We start from the raw sequence: 11,396 nt of genomic DNA, 5'->3' as shown, positions 1-11,396 counted from the left end.
CACCACGGCACACACCAGCATCTCGGTTCCACTGAGGGAGGACCACGCTCGGGTGGCGAGCTGCAGCGACCGCCACCAGAGGCCAGGGTGGAGGAGGAAGAGGGCACCGACAAGCGAAAGAGCACGTGGGACGGAGGAAACGGAAGGTGAGGCCGGAGCAATGAAGAACCGAGTCGGGTGGGAAGCGGGAACCCCGTGTATTTGAAAAGAAAACGAGGTGGCCGAGTAGGTTTTTTCTTCCTTTTATAACCGACCAAATAAGAAGGTTCCTGGGGAAAGCTGAAACCCATGGACACCATATGACATTCCCTTGAGAATGACTCTGAAATCCACAAGGAACAGGGTCATCTTATTCTTCACTGTCTCGTCGGCGTCCCGCACAGGCTAACACATAACAGGCACTCAGTATGTTTGCTGATCGACTCCAAAAACAATACCCACTGAAAACAACAGAACTGGTAAAAGATTTTTCAGGCACGATACCTGGAGCACTTAAACTTTTATTGATGAAAGAAAATAAAGAAAACCAAACCAAAAGAACAGGCATATCCAATTCCGGGCTCAAAAGCTGCGTTGCTCCTTGGGCACAGGGAGTGGGTCGGGAGGAAACAAACATCATCCACGAGGAAAAAATACAAAACCACCTCGGTCACACCACTCACCTGAAAGACCACTCTGGACTTCTCCAGCAGGTAGGTCCTCATGTTGGCCCCAATGATGTGGTACCTTTTGTCAAAGCCGATCTGAATATACTTCCCAAAACGGCTGCTGTTGTCATTGCGAGTGGTTTTAGCATTTCCGATGGCCTGTTGCGAACAAACGAGAGGTGTGAGAAACGAATTTTCTTAATTTCACGTGGCAGCATCTCCACTCTCTCCCTCTTCCCTCCTCTCAGAATCTCTCTGCTACTGGGATGGCAGTGGGCCAAGCGCAAACAAAACAAAACTTCATTTGCCTGCCTCCTTTACTCCTAAAAATAGCCAGTGAGAGTAATGAGTTGCTTGATGAGCTTTTTTCTTTTAAATATATAGCACTTAGCTTAGCTCAGGGCTAGGGGTCAGAGTTCCTGAGTTCCCTGAGTTTCTCTAAGTTTCTTTGGAAAATCTGGGTCTTGAGGACTTTATTGAAATGATATCCTTATAAGCATTTAATGAATACATATTGTGTTTGTCTAGCCATTGGTTGGCTCTTTAAAAGGGACTAAACAGCTGGAAGGTGCACCCCATTGTCCTTCCTCACTTATTCCTTTTTCCTGGCTTGAATGCACATGCAATGGCTACAGCTACAGCAATCACCTTGAGACCACGAGAGAAAGGTCTACAGAATCACAGAGACCACTGCTCTAGTGCCCTTGAGCCACCAAACCAATGCCAATACCCAACAGCTCTGAGCCTTTTGTGAGAAAAATAAACCCTCTGGTGCTTTCTCCACTTTGATAGGATCTCCATGACTAAGTGGTCAAATAAATGGTCCTTCCGAGAAAGAGACAAAAAATCAACCACCACCCCTCCACACCTCATCATTAGGACCAATCAGGAAGCCATCACTGTCTTGGTACCATGTCTTACGTAGCTGCAGGGGACCAGTTCAAAATACTTGATGATAATTTAAAAAATGAGTGGCTAAATGACTGGTCTCAGTGAATATTCACTTTCTCTAAAACAACACATTGCCAGTGGATTGGTAATGAATACATTACTATTTTAATCCCTTTCATATGGTTTACTTTTTAGGTGGTTAAAGCGCTAGAAAAATATCCAATATAAGTTTTTGATTGTCTAGGAAATTTAAGGCACAAAGAGTTTGAAAGAAAACCCCAAATCTCAATCTACCCTCCACCCCTCCCAGCCAAATCCAAGCCATAGAACTATCAGTATCTCCTGACATCCGAGAATGACGTAAGGCTCAGCTCATATCTGTTACTAACAGGGCAAGAGACCAGCTGAAAGCCAATCGCTACCGTTTAAAAGGTCAAAAAGTCGACATATACTCATGAAAATGGCCTGTTAAGTCTTGATGAGAAAAACTATCACCACTCCTATTTTTGAGAGGAGTAAAGCGAGGCCTTGAGTCATGCAACCATTCATTCGCAGGAACTACGCCTAGCTCCACACCAAGGAAGCTACTTAGCCCAGGGTGGCGTGAGCTCTACATATCCACTCATCTTCCAAGTATACCTGCTGTGCTGTCCCAAATGTGCCACACATCTTCCCACCGCTCTGTCTTCCTGCCACAAGCCTAAGCCCATCACTGTCTCTTTCCTGGACACTTCAGTGGCCTGTCTCCATGGGCCTCCCTCCTCCCTTTCTTCTCTCTCACTGTCAACTCCCACCTGACCACCAAGGTTTCTTCTAAAATGCACACTTGATTATTCCACTCCTTTGGGTAAAATGCATTAATGGCTTCCACCGCCCACTGAGATGAAGTTTCAAACCCTCGGCACAGCTTATGAGGCCCCGTGGGATCTGGCCCAGCCTTGCCCCTCTTGCCCTTGGTCTCCACTCTTAAATAGTCCTGAGCTCATTTTTCTTCCTCAAAATCCCTGTGCTCCCTCCACTGCCCACCCAAGTTTCCTCCTTCGGGGTACACTCTCTTCTCATGGCTCCCTTCACCTGGCTGGCTCCTCCTCTTTCTTCCACTTTCAGCTTAAATGCTGTTTCTTCAGAAGTTTCCTCCTGCTACATGCTCCCGCCCAGGCCTCTGCCTCCCCCTCGTTTCCCCTACCCCGTCCTCCATGAGCTATCGCCCTCGTCTCCATGAGTGGGGACTGGACGTCAGCACGGGATCTCCAGCACCTACCCAAAAGCGCAGCACATGGTAGGCATTCAAAAATATTTGAGTGAACTGAAGAGTAAATGAACTTGGCTTTCAGTTTTCTTTCTTGTGAAATGAGAGTTTTGGAGTCCTTGTCCTCAAAGGTCACTTGGTACTCTATTGCCCTAAATTCTCCAGTTGGGGTTGCAAAACATACTTTTTCCTCTTGCGTTTAAAGTGTATAAAGCACCCAATGCATCACATATAATGTTTCTCTGGCAGAGAAGTGGGAGAAAGTGTAACTTTGTCATGTTGAGTTGCTCTGAGGGCATCTTAGAGCATGGAACAGCCCAAGGTCAGGACGGGCTAGAGCCCAGCCAAGCTGTCTGACTCTCGAAGAGATGACTAATCAGAATAGTCTATGTCAGAAGCTCCCTCCGGTCAAGGGAGATTGGGACTCATGCCCCTCAGTATCCACCAACCTCATCATCTCGGCAGAGGCCTCCAGGCACCCACTCCTCTGCCACAGAGAGATCTGATCCTTCAAGACACCACACGACAAGCCGCCATCATACTTTAGTGAGCCAATTCTGTTTGGAAGATGGCAAGGAGGGGCTGTGTTCCCTAAATATTGGTAAAAGTGATTGCTTTCCCAGGCTCCCATCATAAGCCAGGGACTGGGCTGGCCTTTCAGTGTCCTTTAATCCTGACAAGAATCCCAAGAGGCAGGCGTTATGAACTTTCATCATACCGACGGGAAAACTTAGGCCCAGAAAGGATAAGAACCATGCTCAGGGCCACGTGGCTGGGAAGCGGCAACGCCAAGATGTAAATTCAGATATGTCTGAGTCCAAAGCCTGTGTTCTTCCTGCCAGTTTCATAATCCTTTTCCAACTCTCCAAACCACTCACTAGCCAGGAGCTGCCACACATGTGGGGAGCTTCTCACATCTCAAATAGCCAGGTCAAATCAAAGGATGAAGACTAAGTGACATTAACCCTCGCTTTTATCTTTTTAGGAAAAAAGAGAGGAAAATGGCATCTCAGAGGAATGGTAGGGAACCAACTCATTACTCTGACAAGTAGTAAGAAATCAAACATCTACCCTAACTTTCCTGTGCAAACTCTGTCAGGGTAACTAGCTGGTGAAGAGAAGTTCCTCTTCCTAGACTTATTTCACAAATAAATGTAGAAGAGAGAATGAGAATATCACCATTGTGTAACTCCTGATAAATTAATAGATCTAGACATAATCAGTGGCTACTTGATAGCACAAAAAGTCAGCTAGATCGGCTATGACTCTTGATGGAAACACGTAACACTGCCGATAAAAGATTCTTGGTTTTCTTAAGAAAAAAAAAATTAGACCTCTGATTTGTACTACCCTTTTACAGGAAATACAGAGGACAAAGAAACATGTTAACAACATCATGAGGATGCAATTGGCAAAGGCTAGTTTGTGGAAAATTCTAAAGGACAATCAAGCTTCAACAAGTCTCCATACCAAAATTTCAAAAAATCCGAAGTTTGTAATTTGTGAAATGGCAACAGAGCTTTTACCATACCCGAGATCATTCCCTGTAATAGCTGAGGGAAACCTCGCCCCAAGGTCTGAAGATCACTGCTGAAAGATCTACCCTCCTGACCTCTCTAGGCTGCCTTGAGAAGTGATGTAATATGAAGTGATGTACTTTGGAAGAATATAATGGTACCTACGAAGGAAAGAAGTGGTTTGTGTTATTACCACCAAACCCATAAACTCTGCTCTGGGGATGAAGAACTTCCAACTTCTGTGTGTGTGTGAAGAGCCTACATGCAGTTCTTCATTTTTTAAACCTGTGCTAGATTTTTCTGGTTACTGACTCAGGAAACATTTTGATGCATGAGGAAAGCAAGTCCAATTGTTACAGATGATAAAAACCCAGGCTTTGACCATCAATGACTCCATAGTACAACAAAAGAGGCAGATAGGATACAAATAGTTAAAATTTGGAAAATGAGCAAATGATATAAGCAGGAAATTTACAGAAGAAACTCATATAACCAATAAACATCAGAAAAAGATAATCCGCTTCAGCGGTAATTAGAGAAATGCAGACTAAAATGACAGCCCAGAGTGGCAATAACCAAGAACTTTGATACTATGAAATGATAATGTGGGGGGTGGGGAAGGAACTCTCATACACTGCTGGTTTAAATGTAAACAGGAACAAACTTTCTGAAGAATAACTGAGCATTTCCAGTAAAACTGAACATACGTGTACCTAACAATTCATCAACTCTCCTTCTAGATACTACCTAGAGGAACTCACATAAGTGTACAAGTATGCACAAGAATGTCCAATGTGGACTGTATTTAACAATAAAAAATATATATATATAACCTAAATGTCTACCAACAGAGAGAATAAATAAAATGTGATATATTCGTACAAGGGAATACTATAAAGCTGTTCAACTAAGTAAACTATAGCGTGATTCACGGATAAACTTTTTTAAATGTTGGGTGAAAAGCAAGTTACAAAATGGTTGATAAGACTATGACACCATTTATATATGACAACATTCTCTGTGGTTTGTGGATACACAAATATGTAGTAAAACGAAAATGGACTGGAACAAGTAATTCCAAATTACTGGCATATACAGTAACAAGGTCTATACCGAGTAGTTTGGAAACAGAGAGAAGGGAGCAATCAGCCATGGCCAGCAGAATGAAAAGGCTTTACGAAGTAACAAGTGACGTGGATCTTAACGGGTACGTAGACTTTTACCAGTGGGGAAGGAGCAGGGATTCTACTTAAGGATATGGCATGGGCCAAGGGAGAGGCCATGTGAGAGAACAGGCAAGTGCGAAGTGGCTAGAGCAGGCTGAAATGTGAGAGGAAACCAGAGGAGATGGGATCAGGGAGGTGCCGGGGGGCAGATTCTTGCATGAATTGGTTAACAGTTGTTGGCTTTCTTCATCTTAAAAAAAAAAAAAAAAAAAAGTCAAGCCCTGAAATATTACAGGGTTACTGGTCTTAGTTTCTATCCATCTCTGTTAACTGAAACACTAGCCTTCTTTCTCTCTCCTAGGATGGGGGGAGTCTCTGTGGCTTCCACAGTTGTATGCCAGCAGACTCCAGTCACCCCCAAGAATCACGGGACTCTCCTGGCCTGGACTTCGGTTCTGTTCCTGCTTTAACGGTCTCTTGATTACCAATCAGCGCAGACTGTGAGTCAGTCCCTCCCGGGATGCTGACAAGCTCTTACACAGAACAGGATTAGAGAGCTCTGGCCCTGACAATGCATCAGCCCAATCCATCCTCAAGTCACTTTTAATTCAAACAACTGCCACTTAGCACAGCCCACTGGGAATGCTGCCTCCTCAGACCACCCCCAACTCGGTCTCTCCAGGAGGTGCCTTCGGTTGCTGGGCTGTGCTAACAATGAGATAATGACATGACCATAACTGATTGCTTCATCGGGAGGTCCATCCTTCCCCAGGACAGAGGCAGGGCAATCAGTAATCAGCTGTCGCCTGATTAAGACAGGCCTTGTGTTGGCTGTAAGCCTCTGAGGAACCACAAAGCTGACTGGGCTTCCTGACACGAGGGTCCAGCTAGACTCCAAATGTGTGGAAAGGGGATTTAGAGGTGCAAAAGGCTCTCTTTCTTTGCTTGGCAACTCTTTTTCTAACCCCACCCAGACTACTCCCTGGCTATAATTATTCCATTCCACGTTCATATCCAAGATTTCTCTCAAATATAACATGTAAGAACAGCTCAAGGGACAGTCTCTAGGATGACAAAATTCTGTACACGACGGAATGAGACTTCAGGACTTACATAGTTTCCCAAGTACCAGCTGCACAAGGTAGAAATTTAATGTTCTGAGCCGAAACTACTGTAGTGTTTATTGACACGACATCGTGCAAGATTAGGTCGGTTTGCGTATATACATTCCTCCTCCTTCAGACTTTAGCAACTGCACCACATCTTGTGTACTTTGTGGTGTAGTTATTGCGCTCATGTTTCTCCCATGCCAAAGCGCCCTGCCTCCCCAGCAGTCCACCGGCCTACTCAGGTCATAATGGACACTGAAAACATTAGATCATTTTAGACCGCTGTCATTTAAAAAGCATTCTCAAAGCAGGAACTCAAACGCATACTGTATACCAATGGTCACAGGAACATCATCCACAGTAGCCAAAAAGTGGAAACAATCCACGTGTCCATTAACAGAAGAACAAAGAAATCAAATATGGTATATCCTCACAATAAATTATTACCCGGCCATAAAAAGGATACATTCTACAACACAGATAAACTTTAAAAACGTGCTAAGTGAAATAAGCCAGACAGAAAAGGACAAATATTGAATGACTCCACTCATATGAGGTACCTAGAAAAAGCAAATTCATAGAGACAGAAAGAACAGAGGTTACCAGGGGCTGGGGGCAGGGAGAAGAGAATTAGTGTTCGATGGGCACAGAATTCCTGTTTGGGAAGATGAAAAAGTCTTGGAAATAGATAGTGGTGATGGTTGCACAGCATTGTGAACGCACTTAATGACACTCGACTGTATACTTAAAATGGTTAAACTGACAAATTTTATGTATGTTTTGTCACAATAAAATACAATTTTAAAAATCATTCACCTTGGGTCTTATACATGTTTAATAACGTAGTACTCTGCCTTCAGTAAATTCTCATCTTGACTAACAACTTTGCTCCATCGTCGGAGATCAAACAGGTTTATTCCCTTCTCTGTTTTGCCCAGAGTAACTACTTACTCTATTTCCAAACGAAGAGGCACTCTGTGTCTTTGAAATCTTACTGCCTAAAGATGAACTGAATTTTGAAATTCGGAGGCAAAGGAGAGGCTGAAAGCCTGGTTTCACTCCCATTTGAGATGAAACATGATGCTAATGGTACTTTCAAAGCTGCCTCAATTTAGGTGCAGTCGATGGTCCAAGGGGGAGGCCCAGGCCACAGTCCATAATCATTACTTTCCGAATTGGTAGGCCATGGCCAGGCCCCTGCCTCAGAGCTGAGAATCAATGCTGTGAGCAAATGGCCGATCAATTAAATGTCTGACAATAGTTAAATGAAACAAGTTATGGTAAAACCGTCTATTAACAAATGTTGCAGCAGTAAGACAGTTCATATAAAGTTTAATGATATGGGGACAAGGCTCATTCTAAACTACTCAGCAGACCAAAACGTTGAATGATTATCAGCAGGCAGTAGGACTGGGGAGATTACTTCCTCATTCTTCCATATTGTCCAGTGAGTCTTTCTTACTTTAATAGGTCAGTGGTTCTTCAAGTGTGGTACCCAGACCAGCGGCATCAGCATCACCTAGGAACTTGTGAACAATGTAAATCTGGGAGACCCTCCCCAGACCTTCTGAAGCAGAAACTCTGGGGGGTGGGGCCCAGCCATCGGCTTAAACAAGCCCTCAGGTGATTCTGATGCAGGGCAAGTTTAAGGACCACTGTAACAGAATAGTTTTTCTTTTTGTTTTTATCTGTTTGTAAAAATGCTTTCAACAGCAGTAACCATTTCATATAAGAACAGATACTTAAAACTGCTTTCGTTAAATTCTTAATGAACCCATTGTGTCCTGTGACTCAGTGGAGAATGAAATTTCTCCCAATGATGCAACTTTGTCGGCAGGAGATTTTGCCTGGATAATCAACGAACTCCTACGAATTGAGACTCAGAATTACTCCTGCACTTGATCATGGAAGAGGGAGAGAGAGAGGACCTAGGAGGGTCCAGGCAGGTTCTTGTTCTCCCCAGCTCCAAAATAATCTGAAAGACCAACCACTTTGGTGACTTGTGTCTTAATCAGTGGGGCTCAAGGCACTGCAGAGAAATCTGATGCTATCTTGGCAGCTGTTGGTCTTAACTGAATTTCTTCTTATTAAAACAAAGGGGCTACCCAGGGCTGGCATAAGGTAGAATCCTACCAGACTGCAACTCAGACAATAATGACGAGCTTCAGCTTCAAAGGCAGGAAATCGAAGCTGGCCCAGGAACTGTGTGGCCAGTCAGTTCTTATAAAGAGATAAAAAGGAGTTCTGACTCTAAAACATGATTAGTTAAGGTCCAAGTTTTAGGAAATCGCTGGCCCTGCGCCTGCACTGACTGCTCTGAGCCTACCGGGCCCAGAGAGTAATGGGGAGAGTGTGAAGATACAGACAGGACCTGCCCTGGCCAGCTCATGCCGTCACAGGATCTTCAACAGACTCCACGTCATCACACAGCCTTTGGTTCTACTTCCCCACCAACCCCCCACCCTCACTCCACACACACACACTCCAAAGATAAAATGTACAGGTACAAATTTGTTTTGGGGTGGGGGGGAGAAATCTTCTACCTAAGCTTCCCCACTCCCATGAGAATTGCCCTCCTGGTTCAGTGGGCCTTTGAGCATCGAATGGTTTTGGTGGATTTGATGGATGTGATGACACCTGATGGCAGCAGGGAGGGAAACGGCAGCAGAGGTGGCAGTAGATGGGGAAGGGCCACCTCTACGGCATTCAGCAGAGTCAAAGGACAGGAAAACATGAAGAGGACACTCCATCTGATACTGGGGACCTGGAGGTTGCTACCAGGTTAGATTATTTCCCATCTACAGTCCTAGAGGCATCTTTGTAATTTTTTCCTCAATGGCAGACAATGGGCTTTCAGGGAACGACATGAATGTCAACCACGTGAGATGCTTTCAAGGATTCTTGTGATCAGCCATGCAAGGCTGGACACCCAGCAGCCTTGCTGCCAGTGGAATGGACTCCAACCAGGAAGGCCTCGGGTGTTTGGAAGGCCTTACCTCCATGATGGGACTGGACGCCAGGACCTTCTCTTCGATGTTGGTGTCACTGGCTGAGCCACCGACCGTGGCAAAATAGCGCATGGCATACTTGGCTGACACAGTCTTTCCGGCTCCAGACTCCCCGCTGACTATGATGGACTGGTTCTTCTCGTCTCTGGAAGAGAAAAGGCTCTGGTGAGTCGTTGGCTGTGGAAAGGCTTTGTTGCCTTCCAGAGACTTGGCTGACGAGGGTCTGAGCCCAAACAGGAGTATCTCTCCCTTTTTAGGGATCAATGTGAGGGATAGCATACAAATAGCTCTCCCTCGCCCCCCACATGCCTGCATGAGATCTGAAAAAGCAAGAAAAAGAAAGTTCTCAAAAGTGCTTGGCACGCACAAATGGCATATATTCTTTATGACCCACAGGACGAGGACGCAGCCACCGGTCACTCTGCTAAGTTCTCTCTGGATGCAGTACCCCCTAGATCATTACCATACATATGTCAATCCCTTCTGAGAATTTACATATATAACCTTTCAGGTCTATATTCCCACCTTTATTTCTATTTTGTGCCACTGTCTAAGATATATTTTTTTTCAAGAATGAGGATCTTTTCTTCTCTTGTATTTAAGCCTAGCATGCCAGCAGTTTTGAACATTTTTGCTCACATATATGTATCATAGAGGGCAGCCATTGACTCCTAGGCTGATCTTGCTTCAAGTTTCCCAGAAAAAAAAAAAAAAGATAAAACAGCTATCAGTTGCAATAAGAAAGATTTCAGTCTGACTAAATGGAAGGCAGAGAGAAGATATTCTACATCAGATCTATATTTATCCCTTTAAAACAGATACTAGGAAGACAGACAAGTAATGGAAAAAACAGTTTAATAGGTCTCCAAGGAAGATGGATGTTTAAGCAGGTTTGGGAAATAAATTGCTGGTGAGGGTTATACTCAGCCATCTACCTCCAGTTCACAAATCCACTGCCAGGAGACAAGCACTTTGCTTTCAATCTCTCGTGCCTGGCACAAAATATATACTCAATATACACTGTTGGAGTATAAGCAACTGAGGGATCAAGCAATCTCCCCCTTTTCCAGATGAGGAAATGGAGAAGTGTGAAGGTAGGTTAAAGACACAGGTCTCCCGGCACGAGCCCAATACTGCTAGCACCAGCTCCTATGGCTTCCTGGGCAGAGCAGGCTGTAGAAGAATGGACAGAGAAGCTACCATGGGCTACCTCTGCCTGCCCCACCTTACTAATTATTAAAACAGGTAGGCTACAGCTTATAGGCATAAGTGAACGAATGTTAGCCCTGCTTCTGACCTGGGCCAACAGCCAAGAAGCTGAAAAAGTACAATGATCTTGATGTCAACTAGAGGTTAACTAGAAAGACAGAAAGAACTGGACTGGGGCTGGGAGCACCAGGGAAGGCTCAGGTGTGGCACCTGAGCTGAAGAAACCTTAACATTCAGCCGCTCTTCAAGGTCAGCAAAGAGCTGGGTGGTCTCAGCTCACACAAACTGTCAACAAGGGGAGGGACCTGAGTGAGTACAAGTGGCTGGTAGATACTGCTGAAAAGATGAAAATGAAAAAGTTATTATTTTTCCAATTGGCTATATAACCAATTACTTGAAAATGGATATAGAACCCTACCAAGTATTTGGAGGGTGGAAAGCAGCAGCTTCCTGAGACCCTTGTGGTCCTAGGATATCATTGTTGTCATCATAGCGTCTCTTTTTGCTTTGTTCCTGTGAAATCTTTACATTGAAAGGTGGCCTCTAAAGAAACCTGTGGATGCTTACATCTCTCATTCTCATTTTTTTAAATTTTATGTG

The 11,396-nt window shown here is 44.5% G+C and overlaps 1 protein-coding gene across 1 annotated transcript in view; it reads right to left on the bottom strand.

Annotated features, from left to right (window-relative positions):
* Nucleotides 1-485: 485 nt before the first annotated feature.
* Nucleotides 486-11,396, bottom strand: part of LOC112469241 (unconventional myosin-Vb-like) — a 50,581-nt gene continuing 39,670 nt past the window's right edge. The window contains exons 4-5 of the mRNA XM_025038545.1: nt 9,576-9,732; nt 486-806 (exon numbers count right to left, since the gene is read on the bottom strand). Of these exons, the coding sequence (XP_024894313.1) occupies nt 501-806; nt 9,576-9,732 (463 nt within the window). The 3' untranslated portion in view covers nt 486-500. The remainder of the gene's footprint in view (nt 807-9,575; nt 9,733-11,396) is intronic.

This window comes from Pteropus alecto, unplaced genomic scaffold (assembly GCF_000325575.1).
Source record: "Pteropus alecto unplaced genomic scaffold, ASM32557v1 scaffold146, whole genome shotgun sequence".
Classification (NCBI taxonomy): Eukaryota; Metazoa; Chordata; class Mammalia; order Chiroptera; family Pteropodidae; genus Pteropus; species Pteropus alecto.
The sequence above is the reverse complement of the archived record's forward strand: the minus strand, read 5'-3'. Positions and strand labels throughout refer to the sequence as shown.